The sequence below is a fragment of the Lithobates pipiens genome, unplaced genomic scaffold (genome assembly GCF_037356315.1).
Source record: "Lithobates pipiens isolate NorthernLeopardFrog02 unplaced genomic scaffold, aLitPip1_a1.2 Scaffold_18, whole genome shotgun sequence".
NCBI classification, from domain to species: Eukaryota; Metazoa; Chordata; class Amphibia; order Anura; family Ranidae; genus Lithobates; species Lithobates pipiens.
The window spans coordinates 498,729,924-498,749,799 of NW_027507758.1; the positions used below are offsets into that span (position 1 = coordinate 498,729,924).

Genomic DNA, 19,876 nt, shown 5'->3' on the forward strand with positions numbered 1-19,876 from the left:
GCCCTGTGTGTCCAGCCCTGTGTGTCCAGCCCTGTGTGTCCAGCCCTGTGTGTCCCGAGCCTGCGTCCTTCTGCACATACGGCGGCCATGCCAGGATCGCCGCACCTCTTCTCGTCTGTGACAGACGGCGGCCATTCCACTGTTCAAAAGCCGCGCCTCCGTCTGTGATAGGCGGATCACTCAATTTCCCAGCAGTCCGTAGTATGAGGATAAGCGGATGTCCGTGATGGGCGGACCACTGACTGCTGGGAAATTGAGTGTTCCGCCTATCACAGACAGGGAGGCACGGCTTTTGAATAGTGGAATGGCCGCCGTCTGTCTGCTCGACACGCTGATCGGGTAGACAGACGGCGGTGACTCGAGTATAAGCCGAGGGGGGCACTTTCAGCCTCAAAAAAGAGGCTGAAAATCTCGGCTTATACTCGAGTATATACGGTAAATGAAAACATCCAAAATTTTTGACGTTTTTGCGTACCCTTGATTTTTGCCATTTCGCAAAAAAGGTGCAATTTTAAATTTACAAATTTGTTATTTATTGACTCAACACAGTATAAGCTTTTATAGTTGGCAGAAATTTTGTAAAATCCTGCATTTTTTTTTAATCTGCTAATAATGGTTTTAGTGTATCTTTAGCGACAATATTGTTTTGATAAACACTTGTGTAAATACCGCGGGGGTCTTAAAAATCAATAGCAAATCAAATCAAACCTCATTTTTTTTTTTTTTTTTTTTTTTTATCCTAGAGGGTCATATGCTTTCCGAAAATATATGGTTGGGGAGTGGGGTTGTCTTTCAAAAATTCTGAAAGCTGTAAGGGAAAAATAAAAACCTTACGATTTTTAAAAAAAATTTGAATGTTTACATTTTTGCGTATATTAAATTTTCACCATTTTGCAAAAAGGCGCAATGTAAAAATTGTAATTAATAACTCCATACATGTTAAAGCTGTAAGGGAAAAATAAAAACCTTACGATTTTTAAAAAAAATTTGAATGTTTACATTTTTGCGTATATTAAATTTTCACCATTTTGCAAAAAGGCGCAATGTAAAAATTGTAATTAATAACTCCATACATGTTAACCACTTAAGGACCAGGCCTCTTTTTCAGACTTGGTGTTTTCATGTTTAAAACTGTTTTTTTTTGCTAGAAAATTACTTGGAACTCCCAAACATTTTATATTTTTTTTCTAACACCCTAGAGAATAAAATGGCGGTCATTGAAATACTTTTTTTACACCGTATTTGCGCAGCGGTCTTACAAGCGCACTTTGTTTTGAAAAAATGCACTTTTTTGAATAAAAAAATAAGACAACAGTAAAATTAGCCCAATTTTTTTTTATATTGTGAAAGATAATGGTATGCCAAGTAAATTGATACCCAACATGTCACGCTTCAAAATTGCGCCCGCTCGTGGAATGGCGTCAAACTTTTAGCCTCAAAAATCTCCATAAGCGACATTTAAAAAATTCTACAGGTTGCATTTTTTGCGTTACAGAGGAGGTCTAGGGCTAGAATTATTGCTCTCGCTCTACCGATCGCGGCGATACCTCACATGTGTGGTTTGACCACCGTTTTCATATGCGGGCGCTACTCACGTATGCGCCCGCTTCTGTGCGCAAGCTCGTCGTGACGGGGTGTTTTTAAAAAATTTTTTTTTTTTCTTATTTATTTTAATTGATTTTATTTATTTTTACACTGTTTTAAAAAAAAAAAAAAAATGGATCACTTTTATTCCTATTACAAGGTGTATTACCTTGTAATAGAAAAAAGCATGACAGGTCCTCTTAAATATGAGATCTGGGGTCAAAAAGTCCTCAGATCTCATATTTGGGCTAAAATGCAAAAAAAAAAAGAAAATCTGACATTTAAAAAAAATATACCTTTAAGAGGTATGGGCGGAAGGAACGTTTTTGACGTCGCTTCCGCCCTCCTATGGTATAGAGACGAGTTGGGGCCATCTTAGCCTCACTTGTCTCTATGCCCAGCTAGGAAGAGGACCCGATCGCCTCCGCCGCTACCGACGGCTCCGGTAAGCGGCGGAAGGTGCGGGGGGCGGCGGGAGGGGGGTGGCACCTCTCCCGCCGCCGATAGCGGTGATCTCGTGGCGAATCCGCCGCGGAGACCACCGTTATCGTACAGCCGACCGCCGCCTGAAGAGATGGATATCTCGGTTGTGGCAGCAGCTGCTGCCGTTACCGAGATATCCCTCTTCAAAAAAAGGATGTACATCCCCGTTAGGCAGTCCACAAGTGGTTAAGCTTTTATATTTAGAACGGATTTAGCAGGAATTTTGTAAAAGTAGCTGTGTTTTTATGTTATAATCGTTTTAGTGTTGTTTTTGCGAATGCATTGTTTTGACAAACATTTGTGCAAATACAGCTGGGCCTAAAAAATCAGTAGCACCTTCTTGTTATAGAGGTCATATGCTTTCAGAAAATATATGGTTTTGGGGGGGCCTTTCACAAATTCTGAAAAGGGGAAAAATGAAAACGTTTAGATTTTTTGAGAAAATTGGATATTTACACTTTTTTGTGTCTTTTCGAATTTAAATTATTAATTTTTTTTTCACCATTTCACAAAAAGGCACAATTTAAGTTACAAACACTTGTTATTTATTAACTCAATACAGGTTAAGTTTTTATGTTTAGTAGGGATTTTGTAAAATTTTGCTGTGTTTTTATCTGCTAATGATTTTAGTGAATTTTTAGCAAAAATATTGTTTTGATAAACATTTGCACAAATATCTTGGGGCCTTAAAAATCAGTAGCACCTTCTTTTTATTCTACTGGTCATGTGCTTTCAGAAAATATATGGTTGGGGGGGGGGGGGGGGGGGGCGGTGGTAATTTACAAAATCTGAAAGCTAGAAGTGAAAAATAAAAAGCTAAGGAAAATTTGCAAAAAATGGTCTGGCAACCTGAGTGTACAAAATGGAGCACAGGGCCTGGCAGCGAAAGGTTTACAGCCTAATGCACACTTTTTTTTTTTTTTTTTTTTTTTCTCGTGCAACCCGCAGGTTGGGAGCCCCTGTATTAGCCAATGCGATGTTAGTCCAGCGATCTTTCCCGCTGAGCTGTTGTGTCCCCCCTCTCTCCAGAACACCCCAATCTGCTTTTAAAGTGGTTGTAAACCTCAGACGTGATATATGAACAAAGCATTCTTCTATACTGTGCATTTGCCTCTCTCCAAAGCTTTGGGTATCTTTTTCCTCTGCCGGTTTCCTCTATTAGCATGACTCACTTCTGACAGCTTTTCCCAACACCAGGAGAAAAAAAGATAACAGGGTGAGCCCCAGCACACAGACTGCGATTAACACCTGCAGTTGTGCATGTTTTCTGTGTAGTGTGTCCCTTGTGCAAAGTTTTCTCCCTTACCTGCGCAGCATTTGAATTCTGACCCCAATCCCTGCTTTTGTGTGGCTCAGAGATTCTATGTTAGGCAGGCCATAGATGGTGCAAATTTCTTTTCTGACCTAGTGCTGATGGGAATTTCTCCTGCCGAAACATTGAAAACCGTGATTATTTCTAGAGGCTATAGCAGCCACTAGCGATTAAACAAAAAAAAACTAGCAGGCTGGTTGTACCCAAGTTGCTCGATTAACAGACTAGATTCAAACCATCTATGGCTGACCATAATCTCTGTGTTGGAAAAGGCTGTACGGGACAAATGGCTTTGTGTGGGATTTTATGTAGAATTGATTATTTTTTATTTTATTTTTTTATCTCCGTGTATCTGAGGCATGTCACTTCATTGGTTATTTGTAAGTGTTTACAGCCACTTTAAGTAATTGGTTTTAGCTATTATTTTTTAGGGTTTGCCTTTTTGTATCCAGTTGTGTTTCTGTGATGTAGCAGTGTACATTATATCTGTATGGCTTTTGCATTGCAGTGTGATAAGAGCATCCTGTATGTAAAAATGTTTTGTTCCACTGAAAGGGAATTAATACCTATTACGCTATTCTCTCCTTGTCAAATTACACAAGGAATCCATGTTTTAATCCACGGTTTGCTTTACCATAAATCATTTGTCAACTATGACGTCTTTACAGTAAGGCTAAGTCCCAGCTTGTTCTTGACTAGTCTACTTACGCATGATACTAAAGGTATGACAAATAGCCTAAGGAAGGTTATTTAGGCATCCATTATTGCACAGTACCAAATAGCACAGTCCTTTCTGTCCAATGATGCTGACCTGGTGTGGTGCTTAACAGTGGTTTTACTTTGAAAATGCAGCATATTAAATTAGGTTTTATGATTGCTGCAGATCAGCTGTTAAGAGACAGTTTATGGAACAGAAACAAAACGACTCCTGCAGGTTTGAAGTGTCACATAAACCTGCAAAAAGAAAAATCAAATATTCTGCTGTTACTGCTGGCCGTTCTAATGTGCTAAGCTTCTGCAATTCCTAATCGTGCTGAAGATTGCTCACCCCTTCTTGCGTCCTGCATATTCCTGATGGCTAGTAAGGTAGCCCATCACTGTGATGGGTCAGTAGAAATGTCTGAGGGCAAGACTTGGCAATGACCAATACTAACTGGAGCTGTCGGAGCTTTGCCTATGAGAACATCCTAGCGTTTGGTCAGGCCCTTTGTACCTGCTGCAGGTATGTGGGGGGCACCTCTAGGTCCCTACACTTTATACATGCTAATGTGTTTTTTTTTTTTTTGTTTTTTTTTTTTTTGTGTGTGATTTGTCCTAGAGTCTTTTTCTGCTGACGGTGAAAGCTCATCTTCTCATGCAGTTCTTTTGTTTTTGTACATAGGTACGTTTGGGCGAATCTTCCATGGTATCCTAGTAGACGATAAGGATCCCAGCAAAGAGAAACCAGTGTTTGTAAAAACTGTGAAAGGTAAGTCATCCATGTTGTGGCTTTGTTGTAGATGACCAGTATGCAGTTTTACTAAAGATGGCACCATTTAGGCTTTTTTGTGACTCTTGCCAACAGATGGACTTTTAGAACACAGAGTACAAGGCTGGTGTTATCTATCTTCCACAAAAAAAATGATTGAATGTTGAGTGTTATTACTAGATTTTGCTGAATGAGTTTGTGACTAATGATCTTTTTCTAGTCGTAAAGATCTCACAACCCCACATCTTGCAATGTCTCGTAGGGCATAAAGTGATATTAACCCTTTCATGACTAAGCCTATTTTTGACATTTAGTGTTTACAAGTTAAAATCCGTATTTTTTGCTATAAAATTACTTGGAACCCCCAAACATATATATATATATATATATAATTTAATATTTTTTTTTTTTTTTTAGCAGTGACCCTAGAGAATAAAATGGCGATTGTTGCAATATTTTATGCCGCACGGTATTTGTGCAGCAGTGTTTTTAAACGCAACTTTTTGGGAAAAGACACTTTCATGAATTTAAAAAAAAGAAACAGTAAAGTTAGCCCAATCTTTTTGTATAATGTGAAAGATGTTACGCCGAGTAGATAGATACCAAACCTGTCACGATTTATAATTGCACACACTCGTGGAATGGCGTCAAACTACGGTACCTAAAAATCTCCATAGGCGACATTGGAATTTTTTTTTTTTTTTTACAGTTACCAGGTTAGAGTTAGAGGAGATCTAGTGCTAGAATTATTGCTCTTGTTGTGACGATCGCAGCGATACCTCACGTGTGATTTGAACACGGTTTACATATGCGGGCACGATTTCCATATGCGTTTTCTTTGCTGCGCGAGCTTTAATTTTTTTTTATTATTATTTATTTTAAAATTAATAAATAGTTTTTAAAAAAAATAATTTTTTTGATCACTTTTATTGCTGTCACAGGGAATGTAAACATCCCTTGTGACAGGTACTCTTTATGGAGGGATCGGGGGACCCCCCATCCCTCCTTTGCACTTCAAAGTATTCTGATCGTGGTTTTCAGCGATTCTGAATACTATATATTTTTTTAAAACCGGCTCCATTGGCAGCCGAGTAAGCGGGAAGAGACGTTATAAGGTCGCTTCCGTGTTTACAATTACGAATTCAAACCAGCCTGTCCCTAGCCGCCAGAAGAGGCGGTTTGTTGATCGGGAGCCCTGGTAAGAGCGGCGGGAGGGGGGGGGCGTCCTCTCCCGCTCCTCCGGTATAATAGCCGAGCAGCTTTTAGCCGCATCGGTTATCATTGGACAGCCGATCGCCGGCTCTAAAAAAATTAATAAATAAATTTAAAAAAGTACCGGGATGATGCCTGCAGCTGCGGGCATCATTCCAGTATAACCCCCGAAAGCAGAGTACGCACATCTGCGTACGCTCGGCAGCAAGGGGTTAAAGGCTTGTTGTAATAAAAAAAAAAAAAAAAGCAGTGGTTTTACACAGGGCAGCTCAGGTCGCGCACTGGTGCTCCTGGCCCCTCCCTCCTGCAATATGCAGCTTGCTGTGGGGGTACCCAAGCTGGCTCACACCCGAGACGCTGTTCTGTGTGTCAGTTTACACACCGCACCGCGGCTTGGCCCCACCACTCGCTCTCCTCGCTGGCTCCGTGGCTGGGCGGGACAGTGGAAGCTAATATCTCAGCCAATGAGGAATGAGAGTCCCCGGAGGCTGTTGCACATTGCTGGATCGTGATGGGGCTTAGGTAAGTATTTGGTTGGTGACCTGTTGCTGCACAGAGAAGGTTTTTAATTTTTTTACCTTCATGCATAGAATGCATGAAGGTTAAAAAAAAAAAAAAAAAAAACCTTGAGCCTTTAGAACAACTTTCATTTTTTCTTCACCCTTTTCCAAGTTATAAGTTCAGCCAGAATGTAAAGTCTTTGTATAACTATTGTCTTTAAATGCTTGCCATAAGTTAATCCAAATTGTGTCAATATAAGTGAACTTGAAAACATGCCGAGGGCAGTGTTTTTTCCTGACATATTTACTTTTCTTTGGTTTCTCTGCTTTCAATGAATTACAAAAAGCTGAAAACAGGTCTTTTTGGCAGCAGGGCTACAACCAGCGTTTTTATAGAACTGCTAAAGGTCTGTATTTCTGGGCTGTGTCAGAGTGGGAGCGTGACTTGTAGCTGTTTGGCACTGTCAGAGGTTTAGCCAGAGGAACATTAAATTCTATTCTTGGTTTTAGGGAGAGATATTTTGCTGAACCGAAGTTTGAGTTCATTTTAACTTCGTACTGTTTTGTGTTGGAGTATTCCATAGTTGCACACTGCCTGTATCATGCCAAAGAACTTGGATGATATACTAGTGAGGGACTACTTGGATCCTAGCAAACACGTAAACAGAATTTTAAATTGCCGCCAGTCCTTAAAGTGGAGGGTCACCCTAAAAAATTTAATAAAAAAAAATGGCATTAATATTCTTAAAAAAAAATTTAAAATTGAAATTTTTTTTTTAATTACCAGAAACCCCTGTTGCTAGGCAGTCTTCCTAATCTGCCTCTTCCTACTCTGCGGCGATCTTCAGTCTTCTCTCCTCCTCGCATTGTCTTCTGGAGAAGGTGGCACGGTGTGTTCTGGGAACTGTGTGTGTCCCAGAACATGGCGCACCCCATTCATAAAGCTCTGCGTGACTCGAGCATGCGCAGTAGGAAACGGCCAGTGAAGCCGCAAGGCTCCTCTGCCTGTTTCCCTTAGTAAAGGATGGCAGCGCCAGGACACAAGGGACGCATCAGCCTCAGGGGGGCTGACGTTGCGGGCACCCTTGACAGCTAAGTGCCCTTATTAAAAGTCAGCAACTACGGTGTTTGTAGCTGCTGACTTTTAATTTTTTCTTTTTCAGCTGGAACAATCGTTTAAAGAACTGATCATGATTGGTAATCTACAAGACTTTAATTTTAGAGGTACTATGCTGGCACCAGATCTTGAAAGATGCGAACTGTTGTTTTTCTTGGATTGACTCTCACTGAGAACCACTGCAAATCTTAACCAGCCACCTTGGTGGACTGCTTGGGCCTGCCTCATGACTATTTTTTATTTATTTTTTGCACATATTTTTGCAGGTTAAAAGGAGCCTGCAAATTGTTGCACTCGTGACCACATAGATGCTGTGTCAAAGTCTTGCACATTCTTCTTACAGCTTTCTGCCCTTATCTCTGTAGGGGCTTTCAGTTTGAAGGCTGGAGGGAGTGGGAATGGGCTATGAGTGCACTGCTCAGTCCATAGAAACTACATGTCTAGACAGGACTTATAGTTCATTTACAGATCGCTGTGAATAAATGATGCTGCTGTGCAAATGGAGCAGGGCCTATTTAAAAATGTGGCTGTGGAGAAGAACCACCTCAGCCTGCTCTGTCACAGGGAAGGGGGTTGGGGTGCTGAATGTGTTATGTTTAACCCTAAATTTGGCATATAATATGTTCAAAAGGTGAACATATTAAAACAAAGGGTATTTGCATGTGCCAGTTCATCAAGTCCAAAAGTTTTTCTCATGTTATATTTCTGGGCAGAGCAATGCACATCATTCCTTTTATGACTCTGGGCCAACTGTCCATCCAGAACTTTTGGTTTACAGTAAACATACTGTAGAGGCATGTAATCAAAACTGCATAAAGCAGTTTCAGGCTTGTTAGCCAATTTGGTGGTGTGCTCTACTTTCCAGAATGGGCCTTATGACCCCAGAAAATCATAGATACCTGGGTCCGGAGTGCCACTTCCAGGGGCTACAAATTATAATTTCGGACCCTGCCTCCAACCAACTTCACTCTCTCTACCTTGACTCCTTCCCCATCACAGCAGGTGGAGTGGTTGCTGCTGTCCCACAGCCTTTGGAACAAGAAGTCCTTACTCCTGTACCCACAGGAGAATGTTTTCAGGGCTTCTTCTCAAAACCTATTTATGGTTCCAGATTCGAATGAAGGGGTTCGACCCATTCTGGATCTGTAAACTCTGAAAATAGGATTTCTCTTTTGTTCAACGGACACAGCACCTTCTTAATCTTGACCATTGGGTTATATCGCCTCTACAGGAGAAGGACTAGGCAGAACAAAAAAAAAAACCCATCTGGCTAGGCCCATGGACTGTCCTCAGTCAGTATATAACCCCCTCCCTGCTCTAGGTATTCAGTTTTTTTTCTGTCTAGTCAGGAGTAAGGACCTAGCTCCTTGTTGGGATCTTTTGGCCCTAGCAAATTTTACTTTTTGTGTCTGTCTTTTTCCATGCATTTTCTCCTGGAAGATCTGCAATCGGCTGCCAGGCTTGGTGACGGGCTGGAAAATCTAGATTCAGTGGTCTCCCTAGTCCAGCCAGCGAGCGTGTGCAGTCCGCAGCTATGCGATAGGTTGGCCACGACAGCCCTAATGGACAGAGGCTGGCCCGCGAGTTAAGCGTCTTGCAGGGTCGCATACGAATGGGCTCTGGTCCGAGTCGCAGCAATCCCTTGTCCAACAGCCCCCGACTTCGGTGGCGAGGAGTTCTGTCTGGAGGGTCACCCCCACCATGGATCGGTAAGTACAGCCCCCCTTCCCCCTTTGGGTGGTTTGGGGTGGACATGGATACCCTCCAGGGATGGTCGGACCTGCCTGCAGGATCCCTCCTCCCTTCCTAAAGTCCCTGGGTTAAACTGGGCTTCCCCCCCCCCCCCCCCCCCACAGAGTGCGCCTGCCCTGGCAGTATTGGGGGGGGGGGAATCGGGTGCAGCAGAGACCCCTAGGTGCATGCCCTGCTGTGTGAGCACAGCCATGTCCCCTTAAATGTTCACCCTGCCTGGTGGAGTACAGTACCTTTTTGGAAGAGTATCCCCTTGCAGAGGCTGCATCAATGTAAAAAGCCAAGCCTCTAAAAAAGCTCTCATTGATCTGCCCTTTCAAGGCAACCGCCTGTTTGGGGCTACCCTGGATGACATCATTAAGGGCATCACATGGGGAAAGAGTACCTTCCTTCCTCAATTTAGGAAAGGCAAGGAGCCCCGTCGCGGATGGGGGCCTTCCTTAGCCCATAAGAAATTCTTCCGGGCTCCCAGGATGGTAGATAAAGGAAACTGATCTCTCAAGTCTTCCCCGGGAAGTTCCAAGCAATCTTAGTCTGTTTAGCCTAGAGCAGGCTTCTCCGGATCCACTGACAAGACTCCTTTAGCATGAAGGTCTGCCCTCACTCATTGCTGGGGTGGGGGGACATCTTCGCTGGTTTCCAGTTTCCTGGTCTCCTTCGTGATCATCAAGGGGGTCCATGGATTGAACCTTTTGGGGGTACCAAAGAAGGGGGACAGAATTTGTCCATTTTACTTCAGGGGGCCCTGTGTCTCCTTGTGTGGGTATAATTCCTGTAAAGGTTCGGGTGCCTTTCGGATTACCCAATGTCTCCTCTGGCCCTGTCCAGGAAATTGGGCTACCAGGGTCTGACTCTGGAGTGAATGCTGACCAGGTCAGTAGTTTTTCTTCTCAAACGTTGGCCCCTTCAGCAAGTTCAGTTCAACGGGAAGTAACTGAGGCTCGTGGCAACCTCACAAGTTCCTCTGGTAGACCCCGCAGTTGTCTTAGTATCACTGCAGGGCCATTGCCTATGAAGGACCGAGGGTGAAAGTCTTCCGGTGGCCGTAAACGTCCCTTGGAAGCTACCTCTAAAAGTGGACCAGTTGTACCGAGGGCTGAGCTTCCATCCTGCTTTAGTCACTGGTTTCAATGGCCTAGCCATTGAAAGCCAGGTACTGAGAGATAGGTCTGTCGGGATCAGTGATCCCTACTATGGTGAAGGTGAGGAAGTCGACTTCTAGTAAGATATACCATTGTACATGGAAAGCGTACATTTCTTGGTGTGAGTCAACTGACGTTCATCCTCGATCCTTTTTGTGTCTCAGATCCTAGCTTTCCTTCAACAGGGCGTTGCGCAGAAGTTGGCTTTGAGCACCATCTAAGGCCAAGTGTCTGCCTTGGCAGTCTTCTTTCAGCAACCCCTAGCCACTCACTCTTTAGTTCGTACCTTCATTCAAGGAGTCCATCTGTATGGTCTCTTTTGCCGCCATGGCATTTAAACTTGGTGCTATCGGTGCTCCAGAAACCTTCATTTGAGAATATTCGGGAGCTACCCTTGCCTACGTTGTCCTAGAAGGTGGCATTCCTGGGGGCCTTTACCTCAGCCCCCAGGGTTTTGGAGTTGGCGGCATTATCCTGTTGTAGTCCCTATTTGGTACTCCATAGGGATAAAGTGGTGCTTCGTCCCTGTCCGTCATTTTTGCCCATGGTTGTCTCTGACTTCCATTTGAATGAGAACATTGTGTAGCCGTCCTTGTGTCCCAAGCCGGCTCATCCCAAGGAATTTACTTGGCATACCTTGGATGTGGTTAATGTGATTCAGGTGTATCTGGAATCCACAGGTCAGACTCGCTTTTTTTGGTTACACAAGGACCAAGGAAAGTGCTGGCTGCTTCTTCGGCTACCATTTTCAGATGGATCGGACAGCCTGTGAGTCAGGCCTATTCTATTAAGCGTCGGTTTCCTCTTTTCCCTGCACGGCACGTACTTCTTGGGCCTTCCGCCATCAAATGTGTCTATCACAAATTTGCACTTGGTCATCCGTGCATACCTTCACTAACTTCTATAAAGTAGATATTTTGGCATCTTTATTTCTTGCAGGCTACTGTTTGAGGGGGTTTCCCTCATAAGGGGTGTTTTTTCTTTTATTTCAGATGGGGCTCCTGTGACCCGGTTAAGGCTTCTGTGTCTTGGGTAGTGCTCTTGTGGTTAGCCTTGGGTTATTTTGCCCACCCCTCATTTTTCTTTGCCACTGCTTTTGGGCGGCCTAATGGTCAAGATTAAGGAGGCACTGTGTCCGTTGATGAACGAAAGAGAAAATGGGATTTTTGTACTCACCGTAAAATCCATTCTCCGAGTTCATCCACTGACACAGCACCCACCCCTCTATAGAGTTTTTGATACCGTATATACTCGAGTATAGGTCGATCCGAATATAAGCCGAGGCCCCCAATTTACCACAAAAAAAATGGGAAAACGTATTGACTCGTGTATAAGCCGAGGGTGAGACATGCCTGTCCAGCCCTGTCTGTCCGTCCAGCCGCCCTGTGTGTCCGTCCAGCCGCCCTGTGTGTCCGTCCAGCCGCCCTGTGTGTCCGTCCAGCCGCCCTGTGTGTCCGTCCAGCCGCCCTGTGTGTCCGTCCAGCCGCCCTGTGTGTCCGTCCAGCCGCCCTGTGTGTCCGTCCAGCCGCCCTGAGCCTCCGTCCAGCCGCCCTGAGCCTCCGTCCAGCCGCCCTGAGCCTCCGTCCAGCCGCCCTGAGCCTCCGTCCAGCCGCCCTGAGCCTCCGTCCAGCCGCCCTGAGCCTCCGTCCAGCCGCCCTGAGCCTCCGTCCAGCCGCCCTGAGCCTCCGTCCAGCCGCCCTGAGCCTCCGTCCAGCCGCCCTGAGCCTCCGTCCAGCCGCCCTGAGCCTCCGTCCAGCCGCCCTGAGCCTCCGCCCAGCGCCTCCGCCCAGCGCCTCCGCCCAGCGCCTCCGCCCAGCGCCTCCGTCCAGCGCCTCCGTCCAGCGCCTCCGTCCAGCGCCTGTGTCCTTCTGCACATAGGGCGGCCATGCCAGGATCGCCACACCTCTTCTCGTCTGTGACAGACGGCGGCCATTCCACTGTTCAAAAGCCGCGCCTCCGTCTGTGATAGGCGGAAAACACTCAATTTCCCAGCAGTCTGTGTTCCGCCTATCACGGACATCCTCTCATCCTCGTCCGTAGTATGAGGATGAGAGGATGTCCGTGATAGGCGGACCACTGACTGCTGGGAAATTGAGTGTTCCGCCTATCACAGACAGGGAGGCGCGGCTTTTGAATAGTGGAATGGCCGCCGTCTGTCTGCACGACACGCTGATCGGGTAGACAGACGGCGGTGACTCGAGTATAAGCCGAGGGGGGCACTTTCAGCCTAAAAAAAGGGGCTGAAAATCTCGGCTTATACTCGAGTATATACGGTACTTCTATTATTAATGCTCGCTACTAAACTGAATAGCTTTAGCAGGGAGGGAGTTATATGCTGGCTGAGGACAGCCCATGGGCGTAGCCAGGTGTTGTTTTTTGTTCTGCCTAGTCCTACTCCTGCAGAGGTGATATATAACCCAATGGTCAAGATAAAGGGTGCACTGTGTCCGTCGAACTCCGAGAAATAGATTTTACAGTACAAAAATCAAATTTTTTGACTTGCAAGTAAAATGTTTCCTGGAGTACAGTACAGTACAGGACACAGGATTTTTCCCACTTAAGATTCTCCCCTTTGCAAGCTAGAAAACTGAGGCTAGGCAGAAGGGAGAGGGTAGTGTATAGGGCGATGTCCTTGCAACCTTCTCCTTTGCCAGTGTTCAGGAACCTGAAGGAAATTGTATATAACTCATGCCTTATAATTTAGCGGTATAGGCCCGTACTGTACAATGGGGAAAAAAATGACTTGTACATTACAGGGGAACTTGGACAGCAAAAAAATAACCTGATAAGGACCTTAACCCTTTCCTGCTCTATCCAAAATTAAAATAAATTAGTTTTTATTATTATTATACAGGATTTATATAGCGCCGACAGTTTGCGCAGCACTTTACAACATGAGGGCTTAAAATGCTATTTAATAGCTCAATTACCTTCTTATCCTTTGCATACAGTATCTACAAATCAAGCCTCCTCTGTTATCTTATCAGTACATGTACACAGGGTCATTTGATTTTAGAAGCATTTTTGGAAAAGCAAAAAAAATGCTTTCAGGATGGCTGTTTAGAGGCATTTGAAATGCCAAATGCCTGTAACAGCTTGTAAATGCGGTAACTCGTGTTTAGCCCCGTTTCGTTTACATGCGTTATTTTTTTCCCCCAAATAGTAGTAAAAAAAAAAAAAAAATCTGCCAAGTTAAAGCATTCAGGAGAGGTTGTAAAACGTCCCATGTACATTAACCACTTTCAGACCGGACCATTTTGCTGGCTTAAGACCAGACCACTTCGTAATTCGGCACTGCGTTGCTCTGACAATTGCGTAGTCGTGCGACGTGGCTCCCAAACAAAATTTACCTCTTTTTTTTTTCCCCCCACAAATAGAGCTTTCTTTTGGTGGTATTTGATCACCTCTGCAGTTTTTATTTTCTTGCGCTATAAACAAAAACAGAGCAACAATTTAAAAAAAAACGCATTATTTTTTACTTTTTGCTATAATATCCTCCAAAAATATATTAAAAAAAATGTTTTCCCTCAGTTTAGGCCGATATATATTCTACATATCTTTGGTAAAAAAAAATCACAATAAGTGTTTGATTTGGTTTGCGCAAAATTCATAGTGTTTACAAATAGGGGATAGTAGTTTTTTTTTTGTTTTGTTTTTGACATGGCTTACCTGTAGGTCAAAGTGGTTTGTAAGGGTTTACAACCACTTTAAGAAAAGAGCTATTGCAAAACACCACGTATAATGATTTGTAAGATGAAAATTTGATACTGCAATGTATTACATTTTTGGGTTTTGGGGTTAATACCATGATGAGGGATGCGTTCAAACAGCATTTTCTAGGTGTTTCCTGAACCTCACCTACCTCCTGATGTCAGAATGGCTCAAATGCCTGGCACATGCGCAGTGGTAGCAGTAAGGCGATAACATTTCACTGCTCTCCATGCTTGATGACATTGACTTTTAAATGTAGATCAGCACCATCCACAAAAGCCATACCCAGTGGGAAAAACATCCAGTGTAGTCCCTTCAGCAGGTGAGTCTTTGTCACAGTTGGACATGACCTTCTAGTGGCTCATCGGCTTACACCACCTCCCTACTTCTCAACTTCAGCTGTGGTTTAAATACACATCAATTCTGGCATGGTAGCTTACACCAACAACCTTCTGAGTTTCTTTAGACTTTTTCCAACAACACACGGAGGTGCTGGCAGGTTGATTTACTCAAATTGGAGAGTGCCTTTAACTTCAGCTTGTTCAATTATACTTTGACAAAAATAAAACCCTGGAAGCTGATTGGTTTCTATATAGAGGTGCACCAGATTTCACTCTCTCCAGTTTTAGTAAATCAACCCCAACGTGTCATCATTAAAAGACTACTTTTGGGCTTCACAGCCAGTTTTACTGAGCACTGGTTAGGTGGTGGTTCCGCTACTCCAGTAAATAAATCCAGGCAGAGGGGGAATACACAGTAGTGCACAATATACACTTTGTATAAGCAATTCTATGTGTCGGTATAAAGAAATAACATGCCAGTGCCAGAACTGTGCTGCACCTGGCAACACACGCACAAATTTTTAATATTCTATGCAAACTCATCCATCCATGTGCATGCTTTATTTTGCTGATAAATCACTTTGTAAAACGCCCCCTATCATTTCTGGCTGCGGCCAGCTCGAAGGGCAGATGATTCCTGTAGCGTTTACTTCCTGGAATCCATCTGCCCTTAGCTGAGGCATGCAGACAGGAGAGTGTGCTTGGCTGAGAAAGCCCTTCTTCACCCCCTCCTGAAGACTCCTGGGATGTGACGACGACATTTGCCTAGGCAAGAAACCAGCAAGTAACTAAAGAAATAGAAATGTGTAAAAAAAATAAAATAAAATAAAAATAATAATTTAAAATGACTAAGTATAATATACCTTTCTATTACTAATGCTAGCAGCATAAGGATTGAAAATTAGTCAGTGTTAGAGTGAAATTTCTCTTTGGCTTACTAAACCTGTCATAGCCATGTGAGTGGGGATTACCCTACCTGCTCTGTTGCAAGTCATTTTTAAGGAAATGGGAGATTGAACTAATTTCCTACCAAAATCTCCTAAACCTCTTAGACCGCTTTCGCACCGCGCTGCCCATAGCGTCGGCGGTAAAACACGCTATTTTTAGCGGCGTTTTACCGTCGGATTTGCGACGCATTTTGGCCGATAGCGGGGCGCTTTTACCCCCGCTGGCGAGAGAGGGTTAAAAACGCGGCAATACGCTGCAATAGCGGCATTTTGCCGGTGGGATTACAGTGCTGCCCCATTGATTTCAAGTGGGAGCAGCGGTGGAGGAGCGGTAAACACTCCACTCCTTCATCGCTCCAAAGAAGCTGCTGGCAGGACTTTCCCTGACGTCCTGCCAGTGCACTGCTGCAGTGTGAAAGCCCTCGGGGCTTTCACACTACAAACAATGGTGCAGCTGTTTTAGGGCGGATTGCAGGCGCTATTTCTAACGCTATAGTGCCTGCAAAACGCCCTTGGTGTGAAAGGGGTCTTAAATGATGGTAAACTATTGTGAAGAAAAGGTTTCCGTCTGCAAGGCAGTATCATAATGTGCTAGTATGCAGCACATACCAGCACGTTATGAAAGGCTCACCTTTAAAATGAAGCCCTCCAGCAGTGCCCTGTCACCGCTGCAGAGGCTTCCATCTTCCTTTCGGGTTTGTGGACTTCTGCCATCTGGCTACCCGAGCTGCAATGATCTCCCTCCCACGGCACACAGCTCTGAAGGAATGGCACAGTATGCCAGTCCTTCAGAGCGCATGCGCCTGTGATGTCACTGGCTGCTGCTCACTAGAATAGCTCCAGGTTTTGGAGGTACTGCATATAACGCGCTCTTTTTTTTTTACCCTGAAAATCAGGTGCATATAACGTGTCCATGTTATACACTAATACTTACATTTTTGCTGCCTCGGAGGGGACAAGGATGGGGGACGGGACGAGCGCCGTCGGATTATATACAGTGAAAATCTGTTTACTTGGCCTCTGTAATAGGAAGTCCCGTTTCCTGGGCTGTCATTGGACCACTGTTCTGTCTATCCTAGGAGAATCTCACTGTATGTAATCTGTCGGCGCTCTTCCCGCCCCCATCCCTGTCCCCTCTGGGCTGCAGATGGGCATTGATCAGGCTGCATTGATGGCAATGGTGAGGCTGCAGATGGTCACTGACCCTTATTTTGCTTCAAAGTTCATTATTTAAAATGTAAGTTTTGATCCTTCTTAAAATGAATGTGCTTGTTATACGCAGTTAAAATTCGTATTCATTTTACCTTCAGCTAAGCTTTATTTATAAGCTTAGCTGAAGGTAAAATGAATACGAATTTTAACGGCGTATAACAAGCACATTCATTTTAAGAAGGATCAAAACTTAAATTTTAAATTAATAAGCTTAGCAGTAGGTAAATATAAAGACACTGCCTTTACTACCATTTTAACTTTGCAGATATTGTTGGTGATGCTCAAACAAAACCCATCCCTAGTGATGCATATGTGTAAATGGCCTAGTGTATGGTCCGATGTATTACAAAACCAAAGCTAAAAAAAAAGCAGAATTGTGCAAACCCCAATGTATGGACTATACATAGAGCACAACACACATTTTATTACAGATAAAATGTAACTTTTGACCTTTTTTGCTTGTCATGACCCATTATTTAAAGAATCCAGTTATTGTGTGTTCCTCAGAGATTTGTCATTCCGTTCTTTTGTTGTAAGTTATTATAGATAAATGTGGAACCCAGAGATCTAGATTAGACGATACATATGTACAATTTTTTTTTGGGGGGGTTTTTTTGTCACCACATTACCTTTTTTGGAAACATTTTATTTTCTCTGTTTTTGTACGTTCCTCCATTCGTTCTTGCTTTTCCCAAACTTCATTTTTTATTTACTTTTTTTAAGTTGCTCTTCGAAATGAATTATAGTGCATTGTATATTTGCAGAATAGCAACTTTGCTTGCGTGGAGAAACAGAAGGAAATAATATTGATAAGAAAATACAATACGGATGCTGGATCTGTACACTCTGATAAGATTTGTGTTTCCTAATATAATCTTGCAAAATGTCAGTCTACGCTCCAAATCCAACAATAATAAATCTTGCCGCTTCACTCCAGCCACTAGGAAACAATGGCAAAGTAAAGTGTTGAAAGTGACATATTTTTGCTTATCAATTGCATACCAGTTGAAGTTGAGCCATGGGTGCCGGAAAGCAGGACTAGTCTGTTGCCCATTGCTTTATAAAGTTTATTATTGGTAGATCTAAAAGCAAAAGTTTTTTTCTTTCTTTTTCTTCTTGCATTTTATGCTTTAGAGGCATATAAACCGCTTTAACATCACTAGTTGTTGAATTGGCTTGACGTTTTTCATGTGTTTTGGTCCCTGAATCTGACATGCCACATTGTTCTTTTGCAGTTAATGTGCAATCTACTTATTTGCGGATGAAGCTCGAAGCATTTGTAGAAGCATTTGATCTGTGCATGGAAATTAGATCTACTCTATTATGTCTTCTAGCTGTTCTCTTGAGATGCACTTTAGTGACTCTACTTGTTGCTTGCTCGTTCTTGTGCTTTTCTTTTATTGAAGATCAAAGACTTTCTTTTGCTGTTCCAGTTTTAAAGTTGTCTTAGCATGTGCATTAAGGTACAATAAGAATCTTATGAAGGATGACAAGTGGGAAATGCCATTGAAACACTGAGCATACAACCCTCTTTCTTTTTTTTTTTAACGATGATTGCTATGTAAGCAAAATAGATGCTTGTAGGAAACTTGACTGCTGAGTGTTATATGGACCTGGTTTGCAAATGTTCCTAAAGTAGTAAGATAACGGGGGGCGTATATATGTCAGTAACAAAACACAAAATGTACTCTGTTTTTACTGGCTAACACATCACTTTTTTTTTGTTTTGTCAGTTTAGAAGCTTGTGGTTAAATACTGCAACAGAACTGAATTGGACAGAATGCATCCTTTGCTAGCACCTTAAAGCGGTTCTGCACACATAATACATTTTCCCATTCTGTTGCCTCTAGACCGTACATTTGATAATGCCACTTTTTTTTATTTTTTTTATTAATCTACCTTTTGTAATTCGTAGTATTTGATTTTCCTCCCCTGCGGCGATGGGCGGTCTCTTGCGGGGATCAGCATCACTTCCGGGCTGAACCCCGCACTGTCTCCTGGGATCTCGTCCAAGTAATCCCAGGAGACATTGCGGCTAATGCAGCCGAAATCTCGCGAGATTTCGGCTAATACAGCCGAAATCTCGCGTGATTGCGGCTGCATTAGCCGCAATGTCTCCTGGGATTACTTGGACGAGATCCCAGGAGACAGTGCGGGGTTCAGCCCGGAAGTGATGCTGATCCCCGCAAGAGACCGCCCATCGCCGCAGGGGAGGAAAATCAAATACTACGAATTACAAAAGGTAGATTAATAAAAAAAAAAAAAAAAATGTGGCATTATCAAATGTACGGTCTAGAGGCAACAGAATGGGAAAATGTATTATGTGTGCAGAACCGCTTTAATGGTATAACTTAGGAATGAATGTACACTACAGACGTAAATGAAGAATAAATGTTAGAAAAATGTGTTGCATTGTGCCAACCTTTCATTTAGACCATTTTTTCCAGTGACTGAGTTATCACTTCTAAACATTATTGCTCTGATGTGATTATTTTATTTTTCATAGTATTAATGTCACAGAAGTGGTAAAAGGGATAGTCAATATAAACTACATTATGCCTAAAATTAGCCATACATGGATTGAAATTTGGTTCAGCAGAAATTGGCCAAATTTTAATTAGTTTATAGCTGTTCCCATTCCAGATGAGTTGATTGAATGATCAACTTCTCCTTAAAGCGGAGGTCCACCCTAAAGTGGACCTTCCTTTTTGGGCTTGGGGGCGTGGCCAAGATGGCAACCAGCTAGGACGTGTTTGCAGAGAGCTCCGCACCTGGCAGGCTATTTATCCGGCATTTAGGGACATATATCTCTCCCCGTGGGCCGGTGAAGCGGTGGTGAGGCTCGGGGATGCGCAGGGGTAGCTCCGGTTCCCATAGGAAGAAGCACACGGTCCCGGGAACCCCGCCGGGAACTCCGCTACAGACCCGCGCGGCACGCGGGCAGGCCTACACCAACATGGCGTCTCAAACGGACCACGCTGACACGCCACCGATGGGTGATGATCAATTTCAAGCTCTTATGCAAGCGATCACTGGTTGCCAGACTACCCTAACCACTAAGATAGAGCAGATACAGCTCGACATGGGGCTTATCC

At 43.6% G+C, this 19,876-nt stretch overlaps 1 protein-coding gene across 2 annotated transcripts in view; it reads left to right on the plus strand.

Annotated features, from left to right (window-relative positions):
• Nucleotides 1-19,876, plus strand: part of RYK (receptor like tyrosine kinase) — a 242,654-nt gene that overhangs the window by 135,280 nt on the left and 87,498 nt on the right. For both annotated transcript variants that reach the window (XM_077488654.1, XM_077488655.1), the window contains exon 9: nucleotides 4,761-4,847. In XM_077488654.1, coding sequence (XP_077344780.1) covers nucleotides 4,761-4,847 — 87 coding nt within the window. The remainder of the gene's footprint in view (nucleotides 1-4,760; nucleotides 4,848-19,876) is intronic.